Source organism: Agelaius tricolor, unplaced genomic scaffold (genome assembly GCF_023055355.1).
Source record: "Agelaius tricolor isolate 1412-34295 unplaced genomic scaffold, bAgeTri1.0.p SCAF_6, whole genome shotgun sequence".
In the NCBI taxonomy this organism is placed as follows: domain Eukaryota; kingdom Metazoa; phylum Chordata; class Aves; order Passeriformes; family Icteridae; genus Agelaius; species Agelaius tricolor.
In genome coordinates, this window is record NW_027269266.1 from 41,017,239 (window position 1) to 41,040,537 (window position 23,299).

At 41.9% G+C, this 23,299-nt stretch overlaps 1 protein-coding gene across 1 annotated transcript in view; it reads left to right on the forward strand.

Annotated features, from left to right (window-relative positions):
* The first annotated feature begins 1,264 nt into the window (after window positions 1–1,264).
* Window positions 1,265–23,299, forward strand: part of SH3BP5 (SH3 domain binding protein 5) — a 51,403-nt gene continuing 29,368 nt past the window's right edge. The window contains exons 1-3 of the mRNA XM_071429495.1: window positions 1,265–1,429; window positions 3,589–3,651; window positions 13,718–13,846. Of these exons, the coding sequence (XP_071285596.1) occupies window positions 1,349–1,429; window positions 3,589–3,651; window positions 13,718–13,846 (273 nt within the window). The 5' untranslated portion in view covers window positions 1,265–1,348. The remainder of the gene's footprint in view (window positions 1,430–3,588; window positions 3,652–13,717; window positions 13,847–23,299) is intronic.

The window sequence follows — 23,299 nt, forward strand, 5'->3', positions numbered from 1 at the left end:
TTAAATGAGCTTGGCATGAGCCACAGCACACCAGGGAAAAGAAACGCCAAGGTCCTGGGAACCTCTGGCTGTGTGTACACACTGGAATCCCTTAACAGACAGCAGTAAGAGCAAACACTTGGCTTTGGCTAATTTGGTTTTTGGTTTGTTTTTATTTTTCTCCCCCCCTTAACATGATTTTTTTCTTCTGTGAGCAGTGAAGATGTTGCAAACAACCCATCTGCGTTTTTGCAACACCTCCTCTGTTCCTTGATTATTTTAGTTTGTTGGTGTCACTTTGCATGTTTATACTATTTTCAAATGTTTATGTCACTCTCTTCCCATATTTTGTTTTTTTCCCCTTGGTTGCTTTATAGCATTTGGAAGAGCTTGACTGCTTTTCTTTTGCCTCCTTTTTAACCTTAGTTACTTTAGCAATGTTAATTTTTCTCTTCTTATTTTACCTCCCTCTTATTTCTATCTTATAAAGAGATATGAGATTCTTTTTCACCTTCAGTCTCACAAAGGATGCTCCTTTCTTCACTACATCTAAACTTTGAATTTTTTTTACTATCTTTTGATGATTTTTCAAACAAAAAAAAATGGGGTTAAGTTAATAGTGATACTTCAAAGGTGGAAATATATTCCTCATTTGTTCAAAATTACTTGTTATCCACCCCTATGATTAGGGAGACACTAATCTGAAGTGCACTGCTAGACATGGGCCATGCACGTACATATTTCTTGTACAAAGTTCCTTTTTACTGACAACAAAAGGATGTGTCTTCAGTATGTCTTTTTCTACTGCATGCAGTAGGTACAATAGTTGCCCGCTTAGCTGCCACACAATAGAAATCTGGGGTTCATTTGAATTTTCAAGCTTGTTGAAAGTGCCGTTAGTATTTTTCTCTTTTCCCTTTCTCCCTTTTAAATTTTTTTCTTTCTCTCCATGGGCATGTCAGCCTCCAGCAGAGCTTGAAAAAGAGGAAAGAAGAAAAGAAGGAGGGGCGGAAAAAAAAATAAATTAAAAAAGCCAGCAAGGTGTCCTTAGCGTTTCCCTGCACCTGGAACTACTCATCCTGCTTTCACGCAGCGCCCTTGCGGGGGGGACCCAGGAATTAGCAGGCCAGAAAAAAACGGGGCGTGAGGCAGCGTTAAAAGAAAAAAAAAGAAAAAGAAGGGGAAAAAAAAAGGAAACCCCGCAATTTGGCGCTGCTTTCCCGGCTGCGCTGCGAAGGCACAAAGAGACGGGGGCGCTGTGGGGAGGGAGGGGTTCCCCCGGAGGCGGGGCCGGGCCGGGCCGGGCCGGGAGCAGCGGCGGCAGCGGGAGCGGGAGGCGCCGGCAGCGGCTGAGGGAGCGGGAGCCGCCATGGAGCCGGGGGGCCGGCGGGGCCGCCCCGCCGAGGAACCAGCGCGGCCCGAGGACGAGGAGGTGGATCCCCGCATCCAGGTGAGGGCCTGCCTGCCTGCCGAGGGGCGGCTGCGTTTCTTAAGTTCGTTTCAATATGCGTGTTATGGCTGTATGAAGCAATGTAATGTAATGTATGTAATAATGGTTGCCTTTTATTTCATTGCTTTTGCTGCGTATGTGCATACATACATATATATACATATATATATATATACATACATATGCTCACGCATACGTCAATACATACACACATATGTGCGTATATATATTTTTATTTTTATATTTTTTTTTTCCCGGGTGTCTCGGCGCCCGCCGGGAGCGGGGAAGCGCCCCCGGAGCGCCCCAGCCCTTTGTTACCCCGGGCATCGCTCCGCGCCCGGCTCTTTTGGGCGTCCCTCCTTCTCCTCCTCCTGCTGCTGAAATCCCCCCCTCCCCTTTTTAGTTTTGACCATGACAGCGTGACCTTGCTCGTGGAGCGGGGCTGGTGCTTAGAAATTCATAAATGCGGGAAAATGTGGGGTTTAAATTTTGTCTCATTATTTTTATCCGTATTTTTTTGTTTCTTGTAAAAAGGAGCTTTAGTGGAATATGGTGCTTCCTCTCAGTGAATGCCTTCTGCAATGGTTTTTATTCTTGCATGGTTTCTAACAAAGCTTTTCTCCCCAAAATCGCGTCTCGACCAATAGCACGGTGCAAACTTGCAGCACGCTGTGGTCCCCGAAATGAAATGTATTTTTAGGTCTCTGCAGATTTATGGCTTTTGCCTCCAGCATTGCTGGTACTGTTTGTCATGAATGAATATAACACGTGTGTACAATGCTGAGAGGATCCTTGGCGTAGGTCCCTGCTCGCTGTAATTGTCATTCTTTTCTCCATCGTGAGCATTTTGTTTTCCAGGGCTGTGCGGAGCCATTGCAAAATTCCCAAAACATGGTTACACAGAGCGAGGCCCTCAGCCAAAAGCTAACCTGGTACTGCCCTGATTTTAAGAGGCTGAGCTTGGCTGGCATCTATTGGTCTAATTTTGGCCTTAGGTTCTTCAGCTTGCTACTCGTTTCCACGTATACGATTTGTGAACTGTTGGCAAAACAATTGTTTTTGTTCAGTTTTTTGTTTGGTTTGAAAAACAAGCTGCTGTGTCTGCTTCCGTGAGAGCCATGAGGTTTTGAGCCTTACAGTAAGAGACAATTAGGTAATTTTTGGATGAGTGTTTGTTTCAGACAACATGGATACCCAAGTAGGTGTTTTCCAAGTCCTAGGACTAGGAAACGAAATCTGACCGCTGAGGATAAGAGAGCTAAACTGTTGTAATGAATTCCTTTCTGGTTGTAACCAGAGTCATTCTTGTAGTCCAGTGGGAAGCTGCTCAAGTGACAATCAATTTACAACGTTTGGTTTGTACAGCAAAACATTTCCAGGCGTGTTCTGTTACATTGGTTGACAATTAAATAACGTTTAAATTGGAGAACACTCCTGTTAAAAGTCTTATAATCATGTTGCCCAGATAAAGAAAGCTACCACATCTCCTCCTGAGGGTTGCTTTTTGAGGCAAGAAAGTCAGTAAGAATGAGCTTTATTTTTACAGTAACTTCATTCATGCCAATGCCACTTCTACTACATAATTATTCAAGGGATTTAACACCTTTGTTTCTGCTGTTAAGGGATCAAAATGTTGTCAGGAAGGCAAATTATGTTAACATAATTGTATGTCCCATGGACTGGACTAGGGTTAAGAAATGGTTTGCCGAAATCCAAACTAAAATACTTCTCATGCAGCAAGATGTGTTTCTTATCAGCTCTGTCCTTTCACTGCGTGTCTCCTGTGATAGTACAAACTTTGCTAATCTCCTGGGGTAGGCGTGTCTGTTGCTCAAGTACCTCGCTGATATTGACTATATTGATTAATGAGACAGAGCTTACTGTACCTTGTGTTTATTTGTAATAATGAAGAAGTAACCAGAAAAGGAAAGGTGTTGCCTGTACATAAAACTATAGAGCTTCTCTGATTATTTTTTCTTTTAAGTAGCAAAGTAGAAGACCAGTGGCAAAGTTAAGCTGGGCACCTCAAGGTTTCCTCTTTTCACTAAATTCATTAGCTGCAGCCCTTGTGAGCTTTCAGTGGGGATGCTGAATGAGCCTTCTCAGACATGTTTTTTTCCCTGATTTCTTACTATGTATCTGACTTTCTTTCCTTCTAGGGGGAGCTAGAAAAATTGAATCAATCTACAGATGATATCAATCGCAGAGAGACGGAGCTGGAGGTACAGAATCTATCCTTGCATTTTCCTTTTGTGCATGTTGGATTTTGTGAACAAAAGTACAGTGTTTTTGAGTAGGTTGCCTTCTGAATTTGTGCATCCTGAATCGTAATTTTGCAGCAAGAGTTGGGTGATGATGTTTTTAAAGGTATGAATTGACCTAACAGCTAAATATAAAGGGAAAAGGTAGAGGTATGTTGACAGTGTAAAAACCCTGTGTGGAGAACCTCACACACAACCACTGCCAGAACCTATTTTTAGGTTTTGACACTAAGCTTAGACAAGTTTTATTTTTACAAGTCACTGTTTTGCATTTGTTGATTATAGACAGGGAAAGTTATTTGGTTAAGAGGTTTTTGCCGTACAGCTGTCTGCCAGGATCTTCTCTTTGGTGGCTCTTTGGGGTTTTTTTAGATTGTTATCTTTGCCTTTTTTGTCATCACTTCCTGAGCAAGGAAGGTGATGAAGGAAAGTTGGAAAATAAGACTTCCTGGTTATACAGAGAGATTTTCAGGGATACTTAAGAATCTAAAGCAAGTTCTGAAGAAATTGTTTCTAAATCCCCAAATTTGAGCTTCATCTACTTGGTAGTTATTCTGGAAGGATCAGCATTATTGATTTAATAGTGAAGTAAAACAAACTATCTTGTGTGTGTGTCTGAATTTTCTTTTGTTTGCAAAACAAAGAAGATAAACACAATGAAAATATAGGATAAACATGCTGCTAAAGAAAAACTGGCATAAAATATGACTTTACATTCTAAATAATTTTGATATCATTACAAAGTCTTGAATACTGCATTAAAACATTCTGATATTGCAGTGAGGAACATACTATAAAAGTACATCTGTACATTTCTGTCTGTACCTTCAAAATATCAAAGTATGGTTTGTTTGTTTGTTTCTTTTTAATTTTTTTCCTCTTGTATGTCTTTTCATGAGATGGATACCTCAAGCATGGGGTGGTTCTTGGTAGAATTTTAAAATACTGGAGTATCCACTGAAAGCACTGAACAGAAAATGGAGTTATGATCTTTGGACAAGCCTTGTCTTGTAGCTTTTTTCTTATCCCCACTTGTTTGCATATTCTGTCATTGTGGTGTGTAGATTATGAATTCATTGGTTAATAAGCTTAGTTAAATGGGGAACTATTTGCTATGCATAATGAAACAGTATTTTTGCTGTGAGAACTGTTCAGTGTCACTAGCATGATTTAAATTTTATGAGTGAACTTTAAAAATCAGTATTCTAGTCTGCAACAGTGGCAATTAAATGGACTTCAGGAATCTTTATATAGATATATTGGAAAAAATTATCATACGTATCTTTTCAGTCTCCTTATTGCATGCTGAGGTACTGAAATTGAAAGATGGCGTTATGGATAGTTGCCTGGATTTCATTAATTTTGTCATAACCTTGCACTGAGGACATATTATGAAGCAGATGGAATAGTAATAATAATGCAAAGGCATCCTCATGAAATAAATCCCAGTGACTTTAAGATGGGATTTTGCTGCTTGATTAAAATTATTCATGTGATCAAGTGTTTGTGGAGCCTGCAGATTTGTAGCTACTGTGTGTGTGGCACATGCTGAGCTGTAGAGGCTGAAAGGCTCCTGGAAATATAACTGTAAATAAAGGAGCAGAATTTCCACATTAGCTTGGTCTTACATTGTTGCTTACTCAGCCTGGTAAATAGCAGGTGTTAGATAGGTAGAAAATCATATAATCATTCTCTGCACTTTGCCATTAAGTGTTTACTGCAGATCTGTCTGTAGTACCTACTGTAAGCAGTTTTTGATGGAATTAAGGTGAAATACCACCAAGAGGATGCTTTCTTGAATGTTTCCTCTTTGCTTTTCATCCAAAAATCCTATTATTGGATGGATGCCAGTTTGTGGTATCATGCAACTGCATAATTTTTAATCTGTAAAGATTTTCATTACATTTATCTGCTTAAATATCATCGATAAATGCAGTTGGATGATGTAAGCAAGGCTTAATTTATATACAGGTTGATAAATGCATTTTAAATGGACTTAAAACCTTTTTAGGGTAAAGGAATAAAAAATCCCACCACACCCAACACTTATGGTTAGCAGAAAATCTCTGCATTCATACTCAGCACAAGAAAAGAAAGATTTGCCAAGCAGCCTTATAGGAAAGTTTGGAAGGAGGAGTTTGGAATTGGGATCATTCTGCTTCAAAGGCTTCCAAAATCCATGAATGCTGTTGAAAATGTGGGCTTCTGGGAGAGCCATGCTGAGTTTCCCTTTGAAGATTTGCACTTTTGCCTCTTATTAGCTGCTTTGGGTCCCTCTTGCTGCCCCTTCCTAGTTTGTGGTGTTCCTGCTATATTTCATTGGAAGAAAGATGTGTGTGGGTGTTTTTTAACCAGACAATGGAGTTATATTTATCCTGTTTTGCTAGTATAATTTTCTTTATCTTTCCAATATCTTTAATGGGAACATAGATGTATCATTACATTATTTAGAGCACAAGTTGCTGACGACCAGCTTCCTGTAATGTTACTTTGTGGTCCATAGATTCCCACTGTTGATTTTTTTCCCAGAATAATCTGGAAAAGCAATGGGAGTGTTTGAGTAGAAGGTACATTTCTTTGAAGGAAGTTCAGAAAAAGACACCCATGTTTTTGTGACTTGATGTACCGTCTGATAAGCAGGAAGGGTAACCTTATGGCATCTGAATTCTGCAAGACTTTTCTGGACTTCCTGTATGTAGCTTTGCATGAGTTGCTCTAAATGAGAATGCTGGCTGTCTCCAGTTCCCATTAACTGGAAAAAAAAGCTGTTAAATCTTTCTAAACCCATGTTTCTGTTCTTGCTGTGCCTCAGGTCTGCATCTGCAGAATGGAAGTAATAATGCTGTGTTACCCAGTGGAAAATGTTATGGGGCTGAATTCAGTGGAGGCTTCTAGGATTTTGAGGCTGCACTGGCCTGGCCTGGTGTAGCCACAGGAATGTCCTTGTTTGAGCAATGTAGAAAATACTGATGTCTACTGCTTACAGAGGTGATAAAATGGGGAATTCTGTTTTGAGTTGACCAGCCTGCCACTTCTTTAAGTTCTGCACTGAAACTGCTATATGACCTGTTTTTAAGTTGAACAGCCTGGGTTTTTTTAATCTTTTAAAATAAGTTCTGCACCCATACCGCCTGTGAGAGCACTGGATATACATGCATGGCATGACTTGAACAGATACATTGAAATTGGATGCATATATTCTTTCACTTGGAAGAATTACTCATTTTTTGCTCTTTTGACCTATCCTATTAAGCCCTGAAGAAACACCCTGACCTGCTGACACTCACTGCCTGTTCAGGAGTTGCAGAGCTGCTGAAGGGCACCGAGTGGCTCGTAGTTATATGTTGCGTTAATGTATTGCCTGTTAATGAATCTTTGATTAGACTTGATTTAAAATCCATAATGCTGCTCATCCTAAGTGCAACACTGAGCATTACTGACACAGCAGAAGGGTGATAAGGGTTCTCTGAGGGATTTAACACTTGGCTTCGCTAATGTCCCTGTTTATGTTTGAGGTGTCTGTGAAGGGCTGGGGGAAACGTCTTGCAGGCGAGATACAAGTGTGTTTTGGCCAAATGCAAGAGGTTTTTTCCTGTTTATTGGAAGTGCATCTCCATCTGAACTCGCATCAGGAGCTTGAATGTCCTTAACAAATGTGCAGGATTTGTCTGTCCAGCCAGCTCACAGAGGGCTTGGACTGGCGCTGAAAGTACAACTCAGCTGTAACAAATTAACCCGGGGACCCTCTGGCAGCCTTGTGGGGAGGGGAAATGCAGCACATACCATTAAAGTTACCACTGGAATCCCAGCTATCCCAAATGTGGTTTTTGTTAGAGAGAGTTTTTTGTGTTGCTGGAGCTACAAGCTTGCCAGTGTTTGTTCATGGGAGATACTGCACAGGAAAACTGGAGCTGAACGGTGCTGCTTTCAGCCATGCCCTTATCAGAGGGCCTGGCTGGAATCCTTCTTGTGTGCTTGCCTGGATCTTCTAGTCCTGATCTGCTACACTTTGTGTTACTTTTAGTCCTGGGTTTATCATAAAGGTCACCCTGGGTTGTTGTTGGATATAAGGGAAGGAAGGGGTAGCTGTGGTGCTCTTTCACTGGTGAGTCTTGTCAGCATTTGAGCCCCTCTCAGAAGGGGAAGGACTTTTTGTCATGGTTTAACCCCAGCTGGCTGCTAAGCATGACACAGCCCCTTGCTCCCTCCCTGCCTGTGGGGCAGGAGAGAGAACTAGAAGAGTAGACGTGAGAAAACCCATGGGTTGAGATAAAGGCAGTTAAGTAAAGCAAAAGCTGCACACACAAGCAAAGCAAAACAAGGAATTAATTCTCTACTTCCCACTGGCAGGCAGATATTCACCAGTTACTTAGAATTGCTTCTTCTTCACTAAAATACTTGGTTTTAGGAAAAAAACTTGAGCTGTTTTCCCTGTTACACATAAAACATGTAAGCAGATAAAAAAAAATCCTCTATCTTTCAGATTTTAGAAAAATGACCTCTCAGTGTCTGGAATCTCATTCTGAGCATGCCTGCTTGGCTTGAGGAAACATCTATCTGTGGAAACATCTGCCACCTTATCAGTATCCCTGTGCAGCATTTTCCAGTGTCCACAAAAGAATGCAGAGATAAAGGCAAAGCAGCTCACTGCCTGGTGTTCCTGCTGGCTTTGGGAGGAGGATGTACATGTGTGATGGATTTGTCCAGCACTATCAGGACAAATCTTTCCACATTTCTTTATGATCTACTTGCTTCCATAGGAAATGGCTCCTGTGTGTGAATTCCTTGTTGTTTTGCCTTCTGCTTTCATCCAAGGATGAGTAAAGGAAGGCTTCTTCCTCTGCTGTGGCTCTGGAAAGATTTTGTCAACCAAGTGAGTCAAAGGGCTTTACTTGATTCATGTTCTTGACGTACAGATGGGTTTCCAGCCTGAGAGAGGAAGGGTTAGGTGGAGAAATCTTGCTTTGGGAGGAGCACCCAGTACCCTTCCATGCCTGCTTTCTTCTCTCTCCTTCTAAGAGAATTAAAAACATTTGTAGTAAAAAGTATTAGTAGTCTCAGTTTGTAACTGTCTGCAAGCAGGAGGTTAGAGCAACATTCAGGTACTGATTTTTTTAATTGTTCTTAGATGGCAAATTAGTAGCTGCTTAAAAAAAACCAAAGGGGGGAAGGCTTTTCTTATCCCTTAAAAATGGAGATACTACTTTTCCTCTTCCTTGCACTTTGTTTTTAAGATTTGGTTGCCAGTCTGGCTTACTTGAACTGCTCAGGTACCAAAGAGACATTTAAAGTGTCTTTAACTGGTTTGATGCTTGAAGGTGGATTTCTGAGCACACCTTGTGCATCTGTTTGGTGTGGATGCTGGTTTAGCTTGGAGATGAACTTTTGCAGCTGGTAGGTCTTTGTAGCAGAGGAGATGGGTATGGATCTTGTCAGCCTCTTGGCAATAGATGAAGGCTGTCTCTCAGCCAGCAATTCCATTTCCATGCACCTCCCATGCTTGCCAGAGGTTTTGCACACCAGACAGGCAGAACAGTTACGAGACAACCTTTGTAAATGAAATTTAGATGTGCTTGGTACTAGGATGATTCAGACATGGTTGATATGTAAAGCTCATTTTAAAAATAAAATTGTTTGAAAATACATGTTTAGTTTGATGGGCAGAAATAGTTATTTACTTGTCATCTGGCATCTAACACCAGCTCATCACCATCACTCATGAGTGAGGAAAACAGGCATGCTTTTTTCCTCTGACAGGTGCAGTACAGGTTGAAAATTGTATTTTAGTTTTTCAGTTTTTTCCCCACATTTGAGAATGGATCTTCAAAATGCTGCTGTAAGGATGACCTGTCCTTAAGTGTGGTCCCTCTTTCTGGTGCAGTATCAAAAAGCTGCCCAGCAGCAAAACAAAGTCTGTTTTTAATAATGAACTATTGCAGCAAAACCATATATGGGGTAGAGGTCTGGCATGCTCCTTAAGACAGTGCTAGTGAAATCTCTTTTGAAAGAAAAGTGCTAAGGATTTCCAGAAAGAAAGCTGATGAGCATGGAGCTCTTGCAGCCATAGAACAAGATGTTGAAATGTAAACTGCAGCTGTCCACGTGCTACACTAAGTGCTCTGCCTGCTATAGTGTGTGTATGACAAACACCTAGCTAGTGAGAGTCTACTTGTTAAGGCTGTAATTTAAGTAAGAAGCTTCTCCTGCTACTTTTTTTTTTTTTACCTTGCAACACACATTGAGGATAAATGCCTTAATCGGCTTTTGTCCAGCTTGTAAAAGGTTTATCATCATCTCATTTGAGCAAATAGGAGGGGAAAAAAACATTGAAAGCTGACTGGCTAACATTTTCAATGTCACCTTTCTATTTCTGAAATCAGAAGCAAGGTGTTCTTAAAAATGATCACATAAGATTAGGAATGAGTAGAGGGGAAAAACACACTTTAAAAATGTCAGGGTGTTTGAGATGTCTGGTGTCAGTTGCATTGCTTCTGTTAGAGTCTGTGTATGCATTCAGTGCAGTGATGAAAAAAAACAAAATGTGTTTTTAAAAAAGAAAAAAACCCCAAAACATAAAACTCACCCAGAAATGGTGAGTGTGACTCACATGTTACCTAAGGCTGCTGTTATCAATGAATAGCATTTCTGCTGGAATGAGTTATCTTTCAAGAAACTGAAATACAGAAACTGGAGATTGAGGACTGTGCTTGAAAATTTCTATGGCATATGCTGCACTGTCTTGGTTTTGCTCACGACAGCAAGTTGCAGGAATTGACATATTTTCCTTTCTCTGTTATCTGTGTGTGCAAGATAAAGGTCTAAATGAAGCAAGAGTTCGGCAGTTAAATAGTAACACTTGTTTGGAGGGGCAAGTCACACCAGAGGGTTTGATAAGTAGCCTGAAAACGTTGTGGTTGTCTTTCTAACATGGATGTAGGACTTACCCTGTGCTGGGGACCACAAATGAGCTACAGTGATGTGCTGTTCTGAGCCTCTAAGTTCTTGATGTGAGTGTCCTTACAGAAAATGATGTTAAGAGGATTTATAGCTTTGAACCACTTCACATGTGGGTTGAAATGTCTCATTGACAGTAACATGGGAAGCCAGACATAAAAAGTAGTGAATTAAATCAATTCCCAAGTTACTGCCTTGAGCATAGGCCCATTCATCTCCGTGAGCAACAGATGTGCTTCTCATGTCCCATAAGGAGTAAGTGCAAGCCCAGTCCTGCTGGCTGGTGCAATTGCCTTGGTGCTTCTGACCTCCCCGTTTTCACATGAAGCATAAAATAACTGCTGCACCTGTAGTTCTCACTCAGACTTCCCCAGGGTTACCTGCCAGGGCAGTTCTGTGCTGTCCCAGGGGTGAATGTCTTTTGCAGGTGCTCTGTCAGCACCTGGCAGGGCCCACACCCTGGACCAGGAGCGTGGCTGGGTGTTTGCAGGAGGCAGCTGTGACCCTGCTCTCAGGAGGGGCTGCCGTAGCTCCCAGGTCAGAGGCATGGCCAGGAGAGCTGGGTCAGTTTGGTTGAGGAGGCTGGGTGGTGGGAAGGCACTGGGTTCCCACAGGAGCACACACACAGGGTGGGATGGTTTGCTTTTGGAGTGTAGTTGGGGCTGGTGGAGTGTTAAAGTGGTGTTGGTAGGGCTGCAGAGGGCATGGGTTTGGCATCCCACCTCAGAGACCTCAGCATCCTGCTGCTGGGTCTGAAGGGGATGGCTGGAAACCTTTGGTGGGAACTAATACCAGCAGAGAATTGAGCATCTGCTTGTTCTGTTGTGCAGAAGGCGTTGGAGCCTGCAGGCTTGTGTTCCTGGCAGCCAGGAGCCTGAGAATAAATGTCACTAAAATAAGTTGTGATGGGTGATACAAAGTTCCGGGGTGTTTTGGTTTTCATTATGGTTCTTCGCTGCAAGAATGAGGTGGTCAGACCTAAAGTAAGCCTTAAAAGAAGAACCAGTCATCTTTGGAGGAAAATGATAAACTGGGATTTCACACCAGTGTGTTCTTCAGCTGAAGCTTCCTATTCTGTGTAACTAACCACTTTGTGGAGTGGAGTTTGCTCATGGGCAAATGTCTGTTTCACCGTTTGTAAGACCTGTGCTTCAGGCACCAGTTAGAGGAGCACTTGGAGTTCAGTAATTTGTATATGCTTCAGAGTTAAAGGGAGATGAATGGGTACAGAAGTTGCTGTTAATTTGACTGCTTTGTTCTTAGTGTCCTTTGTTTTCTTTTGTTTTGTATTTTTAAACTCTAAGTGGGAACTAGTCATCTTTTTCCTATGGGATAAGACTGTGTATAATTATTACATGAGTAAATTTAGGGTAGGTTTCCAAGCACAGATTTGTAGTGATGGTTTCTTTGTTCCAAGTGATCTTACAAACATGGGAACTGAACTTTTGGATGAATCACTGCATAGGGATTTTTTTCCTTAAATTATTTTGCCTAACTAATATCCTTAAAGGCAGCTTTCACAAAGAGAGTGAAAAGAAATCTTCTGGCTCATTCATTTAGAAATGAGCTTTTAATTCTGTTTCTACACCTGCAAAGAATTTTTCTCTTTGTTAAATATACTTCAGTACTTATTATTTTTCTTGCAATATAGTCATCATGCTTGGAGTCTTTTTTCAGTTACTTATGAAACTCATTTTGAGCAGTGAACCATGTATGGTCCAGTAACTTAATTGGAAATATTCAAATTCTTCTCACTGAGAAAATCATTGACTCAATAAATATTGTTTAAATGATACATTTCAGACTTTCACTGAGAAATGAGATTATTGACTGGATTTGAGTTAATGAAATAATACGTTAATGTCCATTTAATTCTCCATTTTTGACCTTGTTACCCATTTAAATAATTCCTTAGAATAAATTGGAGTACCTTGAGAATCCAAAGCTATTTGGCCCAGACTAAGATAATGCTGATGCTGGTTCAGGTTTTACATAACACTAAAAAGGAAGCAAAGAAGCTTTTACGGAAGTATATTGCTTTTTCTGCAAAAACTGATGTATTGTTGCCTTTTTTTTTCCACTTCTGAGAGCATAGTGGCAGCTTGCAATGTATTTTAAATCTTCCAGTGAATAAGCAGTTTTGCATTCCAGAAATCGTCAACAATAATGACAAAACCCTCCTGAATTAGGGCACTTCTTGAAGCCAGCTGCTTCCTGATTATCAACATGTCACTCCAGCAGCCTGCATAAATGTTGCACTCTAATTAGAGTTACAAGCCTTGTTGAGAGCTCGCATGGCCCTTCCTCTTCATCTCCTTAAATCCTGGGCCAGGTCCCAGCCTGAATTTGCATCAATCTGCAATAATTTCATATATTTAGAGTCTGTAGTGGATTCTGAGATTGAAATCAGAATCACTTTGCTTACATGTGTGGAAATTTCAGTGGAGCAGAGAAAATATTTTAATTACTTTAGCTAATCATGTAAGGAGCACGACTCATCCTGTTTGGAATTGGCTGGGTTTTTTAAATATAGAAAATATTAGCAGTGAAGTGGAATGTAGGTGCCCTTCTCCATTGATAGAAACCACAGCTGAAAAGATGGGTTTTCTGTGCCAGTTCCAGCTGATGTGCCAGCCTGCTGTGGGGGTTTGGCCTGCCTGCTGGCACCATTCTAGCGTTATGTATGTGAGATGTCTTTGCCATTGAAGTCCCTCTCAGAGTTTGTTACACTGCTGTTTGCCTCCTCACAGAGTGAGTAATTTACAAACAATTCCTCTCTGAGAAACCCTGCCAGAGGTAACATCTAGAACAGGCTGTTGTAGGCTTTATGTAAAAGCTGTCACTGAAAGACAAAGATTTGGTGTCCAGGATGCCGGCTTTAGGATTTGGCTCTGGATTCCAGGGATCCCTGCTGAAAAATTCTGCCTTAATCCAAATGCCAGTAATTGTTCTGAATGCATCAACTCCTGTGTGAATCTAAAGAGGAACCTGAAGGTAGAACAAACAGGTAGAAATAATTTTTAAAGCTCTAATCTGCCTTTGTCCTTTCTTTCCTTCCTGCAACGTTTTGAAGGATGCACGCCAGAAGTTCCGCTCTGTGCTGGTCGAGGCCACAGTAAAACTGGATGAGCTGGTCAAGAAGATTGGAAAAGCTGTAGAAGACTCTAAACCTTACTGGGAAGCTCGGAGGGTGGCCAGGCAGGTAAGAGCTTTCTGCCTTATAAGCTGGAGGGCACACACTGATGGTGTTGCTTTCCTGCTATTAATAACATCCTAGGCACATGCACTTGGCTGACACTGGGCTGCGTCTTCAGTTGCATGTCAGCCATGGGAATCAATGGCAAAATGGATTTCTTCACAGCCACAGCTGCACATGCCCTTCAAACCCAGAACAGCTACAGCAGACACAATAGCAAAAAGACTAGCTCTCTTCTCTCATAATAAATGGCCTTTCAGAGCTCTCTCCTATCAGTACTTATTTGAAAATACAGTGTAGACATTGTGTGTATCTTTTTTCTTCTTAGAGCAAAATGCTCAGCAGCTAAATGGCTGCAGCTGGAAGCTGCAGGGAAAAAGGCTGGAATGGGGCAGGGTTTGGTGCTGATTGGGTTGTGCTGAAGTAGGAATGTGCTAAATGTGTCTCTAAAGTGTTTTGGTTTGGGGACAAGCTGAGCTTGGCTTTCTCTGTCATCAGGGCCTTACTTCCCATGCCCTAACTACTGCTTGATTACTGATAGGCCTGTGGAGCTCAGGGAGGCATGAGGTGGGGAGGGAAGAGTGTGACCTGCTGGATGAAGAGAAAGTCAGAAAGCTTGTGACATGTCAGGCAGCATCTCATTTTAGGAAAGAAGCTGCTGAGAGTTGAGCATGTGGTGGCTTAGGCAGTGCTTCTGCTGGTGTTTGTGGTGGTGGGGCTTGCTGGTGGGTGAGGCTCTTTGGTTTTTTCCCCAAGGGAAGCATGTTCCTGGGTGCTATTTCTGTTTTCTCTTGAGGCAGGAAGAGTCAGGAAGAGCTGCCTAGAGCTGCTACTTCTGTGCTTGGCTGGAAGGATGTGTGGGGTGACATCTGTGGCTGGGTAGCTGGGATGTGACTGTGTTCAAGGGGAGAATGAGAGATGGGGTGGCATCTGTGAAATCCATGAAAACTGCAGAAGGATTTTGTTCATAAAAGTAGGTAGAGGGATGAGAGGAGTCGGTGTGTGCCAGGAGGCAGAGTAAACTCTCAGGGTAAGAGAAGGGGAGGGAAGAGAATGTGTCCTCAGAACAGCACACTGGAAAGGGAGGAATGAGGAAGCTTCATTCCCTTGAAAGCTGGTGGAGCAGGAACTGGGTTGATGGGATGTGGCATGCAAGGTAATATGTGACTGTGTTGATGCTTTAAATTGCATAGCATTGTTCTGGAGGCATTGTCTCAGGTGATGGGGATGAGGTGTAGGGGGTATTAGGCTTAATCCTGCAGACTAGAAGCAGTGTGGCAAAGAGGTAAACTCTGCCCTGCTTGTTGTGCTTTGAAGATCTGCCTCTCATCTAGAAGTGCTCTGGAACCCTGCTCTTCAGGGCTATGGGGTGTGCTAGAGATAAACCAGTGGTGAGCTACAGAAGTTAGTGATTGTGTAAACTAGTATGTGCAGTTTGGAAAAACAATCCCTGTGACCCTGCCTTGAGCATGATCTTATACTTCTGTTACTATAAATAGCTGGGTAAGGCACAGCATGCATAGGACTTCAAGAGTTACACTTGGAAGAGTTAATGGTACAAGCACACACTTTGCAGTACAAAAAAAAAACCATCAAAAGATCAATTGACTTTGAGGTTTGTAACATCACAAACTCAGAGCAGCGAACTTTGCCCTCTGTCCTGAAGCTGGCAGCAGTTTATGTTCTGGAAATGGAATTTTGTATTGTTATGTCTCTGCTACCCCTGAAATCCATTCAGTTATTCTGGTTCAAAGGTACTTTGCAAGACCACTAAGAAACCCAAGCTCCTGAAGGTCCTTAAATTAGTAGAATCACTGCTCCAGCAGTAGGCTTGCTAGAGGGAACAGTATTTTTTTTCCCCAATCCATTCTGTCACTAGCTAGATTTAAATGCTATTTATCCCAGATCCGTTTATTTACTTCACATTTGTTCACATTCGTGTTTTAATTCCTTGATAGCATTTTATTTTAAAGCAGGAGGTGCCCTTCTAACCACTAATTTCCCTTTTTTTCATTTTGTTTAATGGATCTGGTCATGGAACAGAGTTCCCACTTTGTATCTGCTCAGCAGACAGGGATAGAAGATGGTCTCTGGTTTCCCTTTTGCCCTTTGTCTAATAACATCTTAAAATGAAAAATGTGAGGGCCAAGAGGAATGCAAGCTTTGAACAATGGATCTATTTGAAAGCTGGGAGATTGGAAAGATTGGTGCCAATCATCAGTAAAGCATCTGCCTAAAGAGTTTTTCTAGTTTTAATTTAATCTAGAAAAGTTCCACATAACTGGGAGCAAATCCACTGTGATAGAGCATGGAGAAGGTGTGAATAGGTAAGGAAATATGAAACTGAAGGAATGTACCAGAGTATTAACATGGTTAGGTGCCAGTTTGCATTTCTCTTTTTACTTTGATTTGCAAAACTGTAAAGAAATAATGGGAAGAGCTTGTTATTATTATTATTAATTTAAATTAATAATAACATCTAGCCTGTGAAGAATTGTCTTCCTCCTCCTTTCTTTACACTTATTTTAGAGCCATTAGGCTGCCTCCAGAAATACAGGAACAAGGTTCTTGAGGGCTGAAAGAGCTTTAATTAAACAATAAGGGAAAAATGAGTGACTCTACTGGTAAGAGAAAGGGAAGTGTAAATTCCTGTTTGTTGTTCTCACTAAAGGGAAGTAAAACTATGACCTTGTAAATTTTAAGCCTTTTGGAAACACAGAATTGCATAATTAATGACTCTTAGTTTGGCAGAAATGCAGGAGTTGTCCAGAGTTACTTGAGTTTAAGATGTCAGCTGCAGGGTAAGTTACCTAATGCAAGCTGTAGTAAGTCATATTGAGGAGTTTTTTTTTACATGACACCAGCACGAATCTCTTTTGGAAATGCATGCTTTATCTATCAAGATAAAACCCATTAAAAAAGTTATGAGGGCAGTGATGTGGGGTGACCAAAAACCAGGTCACCAACTGAAGTATAACACTGGAGAAGATTTAGGATCTTGAGCCCTTTTGTCTACTCACCCTTATCCCCATCTTGTGCAATCCTGTGTTGGCAGAAGATAGGGAATTCAAAACAAATTAACTCTCCTATGCAAAGGTCCTGTAGGATCTTGTTTGTGGAGTGTTTGCCAAGAGAGCCACGGCTTGGCCTGTCTCAGGGTGAAACTTTGCTTCCAGAACATTGGTCCCTTGGTGTTACAATCTGAGTACTTTGCCATCTGAAATGGTGGCACAGGGAGTCAGGATGCTGTCTGTTGGTACCAAAGCAGTAAAATTTGGTTTTTGCTGAGACTCAAGTGAGATCTAGCTCATATTCTTGTTCAAGGAAATTTCATGTAACTTCTGCCAAGACAAAACTGTTGTGATTCCTCATTTGGTGCAGCAGTGGGCCTTTTGATTGCAGACAATACCTTACTGTTTTGGAGAAATTTGATTCCAATTTGTTGTTTAATTAAATTTTGAGGTACTTGTGCTGTGAGAACATTTTTTGTTTGGCATATTGTCATTTCATGTTGTTCCTTAACTTAAGCAGTAATGCCCATGTTCAGTGGAAGAACCTTGGCATGTAGAGGATTGTGCATGTACACAAGCAATGCCCACGTTGCAGCAATATGAAATTCCTGTAATCCAGAAGATGGCCCAGGTTCTAAATGTTCAGGAAACCAAACTTCCCATGTTTGTTTGGTTTAGATGGTGGTTTATTCTTTTTTCTTTTCTGTTTTTTTTTTTGGGGTTTTTTTCCCAAAAAACTAGCTGCTTCCCTTAGTTGTCTAGTCAAAGAATGAGACTTTTCTACCCAAAGGTAATGGGGGAGAAGGGTGAAGCTGCCAGGAAACATTAATAATGTTAAGAGAAGTCCTGAGCCTCTGAGGTAAGGAGTGTCTTAAGCCACTGTTGACTTAACGTTTTGCAGGGCTGGGGCTGGAAAGTGCCTATGCAATGGTGTTCACAGTAGTGTCTGAGCAAGTGACAGCGCTGGGAAGGGTGCTACCTCCCTGGTGACAGGATGCTGTGCAAAAGCAAGCGTGGTCTAATGCATAAATCACTGGGCTGGCAGGAGCTGATTTTGTGCTGCTGCATGGCACAGATGGATGACTTCATCTCTCTCTCTCAGTTCCCATGTAAAATGAAGCTGTCAAGCTGCTGTGAAGCTGAGTTCATTAAGGGAAGTAAAAGCACTTTGGGGTCACTGGGTTAGAGGTGCCATTTAAACACTGCTGTCCATACATCATCACTTGTGAACCCATAGACAAATTGAACAGGAAGCGTGCCTTTCTGTTTTGCTTCTGCTGGAAAAATAATCTGATAAAAGTGTATTCCCACCCCCACAAATAAAACAATCCATGTGTTTTTCATGACCCTAACCTGACTAAAAGCCCTGGGAGTATTGTTTTTAATTGAGCTTCAACATTGTTTTGGTTTGTTTTCGGTTCTTTTTTGTTGGTTGGTTTTTATTTGGTGGTGGGCTGGTTTGGTTTGGTTTTGTGGCAGGGTGAGGGGTTACATTTTATTGGCTCAGATTGGGAGTGAGGATGCTTTGCTCAGCTTTAGTACTGAGCCTATTTGGCAGAGACATGGTTTTGCTTTGTGATATTCCCTTCACCCCTCTGCCCCCCTGCCTCATTTAGCTTTTACAAAAAAGTATCAGAAAACTTGCTTCAGGCAAAAATAGGTGAAGGATCTATGCTGGGTCATACCTGTGTGTGTCTCAGTAAAGGACCCACCTGTACCATGTGTTCATACAGCAGTATGTTGCAGGATATACGTGTTTTGCTTTCTCTTGGGTCAGTCTTCTAAGTTTTACAAATAATTATTTTTTTTTCATGTTGTTGGCATACTTAAGCAGCACTCTTGTATCTGAAAAGGCTTGGAAAAACCCACTGGAATGAATATTCACAGTGGTTCTTCTCCATTGATGTCCAGGCATACTCAAGAGAAGTGCAGTTGATGGACAAGTAGGGACAGCTGTCCCATCCTGTTCACTGTAACTTTTTATGTTGTAGAGCTCCTTTCTCTCACCTCACTAATAATCTTTTACTCATGTAGTATTTTGTAACTGAATTGCCACATCTGTGTGAAGAAATCAGCAGAAACAATAAAGAAGTATTCGAGGTGAGCTTTTGGATATTTAGATCCTGCACCTCCATTCTGCTTGTCTTCACAAAACTTAGGGGAGCCCAGTTATCACTGGGAAATTATTTCCTCTCTCAAATGTGAGTTTTGATGTGATTCAATGAATTTTTTATTCAAAGTGAATCAGGATGAAAAGTAGCTGCTGTAATCTTGCAGAACAGGAATGGAGGAGGAACTGAGCCACTTGGTGGTGAAGGTGGGAGGGGTGTAAGCAGATAACAGCTCACCTACCTAGCTGGAAGAGTCTTCCTCAGCAGATGAGACTGGTACCCTTCTTTGTAGAGATCAAGCCAGTAAATGAACAAAACTTTCTGAGGTGGCCATTGCATCTCAGCTGCTAAGTGTTCAGCTTGAGATGTCTGAAAGTAGTGTGGCAAGTGTGGAAAGTTGCAGATGGTGACTTCCTTAGCTCAGGAAACAAAAGCTTTTTAAATTCATGTAACTTGGAAGTTCAAAACTGCCGAGCATCCTTAAAGATTAATTAGGAACTGGAAACTGTGGTCTTGCCACTTCAATTCCCGCAGCACCCAAGTTTTGTATCCAAATTCCCTCAGTGAGTGAGAGCTAATGGGATCACAGCACCAGCTGGCTCTGCTGGGAGAAGGAGGGCAGCACTGAATGTGGATGACAGCTCCTGGGTCCACCAGTGGTAGATAACCAAGTCTTTCCCTCTGGTTCCTAGACACTAAATGTGTTATCCATCAGTATATTGACTTCCCATGTCATAAGGAATCTCCTTCTCCATCCTACTTTTAGGAGCTGAAGTCCCGATGCTCATGTTTAGGACAGCAAGGAGTTAAGACTGATTTGTCTAATCTGGTAAGCTTATCTTGGCAAAAAAAAAAAAAAAAAAAAGGTGGAGGGAGAAGGAACTTGAGAAGCAAAAATTAAATGTCAGCAGAACTGTGACAGACTGTTGCATTCCTGTTTGGAGACTTGCCATGGAGCTAGTAAAAAGCAAAATTATTGGCACAGTTACAGCAAAGCAACGAGCTGACCTTTCCTGGCTGAAGGAGTGTTTCTGGTTAACTGTTCATAAACCAAATAACTACCCAAAATGTGGATTCACATTTTGAAAGGAAGGAATAGAGAGACTTGAAAATAAACTTTGACAAACCTTCTGCAAATTCTCCCAACTGTTTAAGGAAAAAAAACAAATGCCCAGAGCACTTGAATGCTTTCTGTGGCTATAGTTCGGTGCTGTTATTGTTTTTAAGTAATCATACAATCATGAAATGGTTTGGGTTAGAAGGGACCTTAGATATCAACAAGTTCCAGCCCACCTGTCATGGGCATAGATGCCACCCCCTAGACTGGGTTGCTCAATGCCCAAGCCATCCTGTCCTTGAGCACTTCCAGGGATGGGTCATTCACAACTGTTCTGGGCAACCTGTTACAGTGCCTCAGTACTCTCTGAGTAAATAATCTCTTCCTAAGTGTAATGTAAATCTTTTCCTTTTTAATTTAAAACTGCTCCCCTTGTCTGATCACTAGGAAATTTTTTTTTGCATTTTGTGTTATTTGTATTTTGGATGGATGTTGCTGCTCTGGCCTTTTGCAATGAGCAGTCTAGGCTGGCAGTGTAGGTTGTGTTGTTTGTGCCCTGCCTGTGCTGTTTGCCCTTTGAACTGAGGATGCTATACTGCAGCTGCCCTGGTGGCTCTCGAGGAGCCTCTTGGCACTGGGAGATGGGAGGGAATGATGCCTGCATTGGGAAGGTGGGGTGCATGGTGTGAGAAGCAGCTCACTCCCTGGGTCTGTAAATCAGCCATGTGGAAGTGGCTGTGATTTTTAGATTAGTAGTTGAAGAGGCAGGGGAGCAGCTCCCTTCCTGAACTGGGGCTTTTTGGTTGAGGAACCTGTCTGTGGGATGGATGCTGATGTGATGGCCTCGGCTGGTGCTGTGGCAGGCACGAGAGGGAGGCAGGCAGGCACAAGCCTTGCCTGGGAACAGATGACTGATGTACTCTGAAGGGAAAAGAGACATGGAACTTGCTGCGTGAGCAGTCAGGAAGCTCAGTGCTGTGAAGAAATGGTAAGGGAAGAAAATGCAGGTGAGCTGTGCAAGAAGTGCCTGAAAGGATGAAGCATTGAGGCTGTGTATTGTACCTGTTTGCCTGTGAAGTTTCGTGTGTCCTTTTTACCTTTCTGCTCCCTATGGGCCTGCTCTAGGTCTGAACCCCTTCTTCCCACCAATGTTTTTGGTTTTTTTATTACAAAACACATCATTAAATCTTGGGGAAACCATGTCGATGTGACGTCAGTCCTGTGGTGCAATGTGGAGTTCCCACTGCTGTGATCCCAAAGGGCATTCTCACTGTAATAATCTCCCTTCCCACACAAAGCATGGCTGAAGAGGGCATAAGCCAAGCAAGGGAATCTGTAACTTTATTATTGAGGGTGAGGAGTCACTTCCTGGACTTTCACCAGAGAATCCACTGAATTTTGTAAGCTTTTTCTAAGGCAGGATGTACTTTGGATTCAGTCAGGCAAATGTTTTGCCGTGCTCAGAGTTTGATGGAGTGTCTCCTGTCGTGTTTGCACAGTTGGGATCTGAAACCCCGTGAGCAGCGCGTGGGGAGTCACTACCCTGCCATCACTGCTGCTGCACAGAGCTTGTGCTTGGTGTGCTGTTTGTTCCTCCTGAATGCTTAGAACTTGAAAACTGTATTTTAAATCTTGAATCATGATTCTGTTGCATTTTCCTTCAGGCCAAAGTAGCAACAAAGCCTAGGAAGCAGGGAACTCAGTCACTTACCTGGGTCAACAAGCTAGGTTTTGCCTGGTTGATTTATTAACATCATTTATTTACTTAAAGCCTGACTTAATCTGGCTTTTGTGTTCTGGCTCTGTCACCTGGTTGAAGAGTGTGATATTGGAGTATGTCAAACTGAGTGTCCTTTCACTGTTCAGAAGATGACAGATGTTGCCTGGTCAGCTATGCCAAAGATCTGATCTTTGAAGGAAAGCTCCTTAATGTGTTTGTCTTCCCATCAACCTTACTAATGGGACAGTAGGTCAGTGTGGCTGGCAAGTTTTTACCCTCTTAGTCTGTCCAATGTTTGGGAGCACTGACAACTGCTGCTTCTCAGATGAACGGAAAAAAATCCTTACCTGATTCAAATTTAGTGCTCTGTTGCTATTATTTCCTGCAGAAGAGGTGGCATCTGTAACAGTATCTGCAAGTACAATGTTCCTGGCACATTTGGATAGTGGGAACTAATTTTAACCACTTGCTTGTTGAAATACCTATGTCAGTAAGTTCTGTGTGTGTGCATTTCCCTCTCTGAAAGTTAACTCACCCTGCATTTCTGGTTTGTGTGAGCACTATCCTGTTGAGGGATGGTTGTATAAGCTATTGATACAAAAACTGTTTTCTTATGTCTATTTGCTGATGTGCCTTGAAGGGCTCCATCATGTAAATTTGTTGACTGTGCTCTGTAAATTAGAGGTTCTTCCCTCTTCCGCTTTTATTTGCAGAAGAAAATGCTATTTAATCTGTTTTGAAGGATTTATCTAGGAGAGATGAAAAAAAAATACTCTTTTGGTGTCTCTCCCACTTTCTCCAACCCTACAAAGCCTCCATCAATTCTCAGCCATAGCGGATGGCAGTAGCTCAAAGCAAGATAGCTGTTCAACCTCCCCTCCATTAATTCTTGGGAATCAAATGACCTAATTATTTTTCCTACCTTCAAGAATGTTTTTTTTTCTGTTGTGAAATAGTTAAAGTATTGTGCAAGTAGGTCTGAAGTAATGGAATACTGGGTTAAGTTGGTGTGGAAATACCCTCAGTTCTTTGGAGTAACAAGGAGAAGGCTGGTGCAGAAAAATTTGTGGTTTTTTTGCAGATGACAGCTGATTTAGGCAGAAAGAAGTGATACAGGTGGTCGTCTGGCTATTATGTTTAGCCACAGATACAATAACAGATGCTGGAACTGTCAGGAAGGTATAAGCAGCTCTCAAAGGGTGCTGGAATGTGAAAATAGAACAGAATCCCTTTTTTCCTCTGCTGTTGTGTGAAGATTTGAGGGACATCATTTTGCATCCTCTCCAATTTGGAAAAACCTGAGGGATTAGGTTGTGCATTCCTTTGTGTGACGGTAACACTTGCACAGCTATTGCCAGAACACTGATCTACAGGAAGAAAAAAAACCGAAACAAAACAATTTAAAGGAAAGGTTGCTTTGCTTTGTTGTCTGTCACCATTTTCTCCCCCGATTTTTTTTTTTTGTCTGGCCTCTAGTAAAGTCTATTTCAAGAGATTGTAAACCACAGACAGGATCATCTGTTAAAAATAGTAGTTGGCATTTGAGCCTGGGTGGCTTGA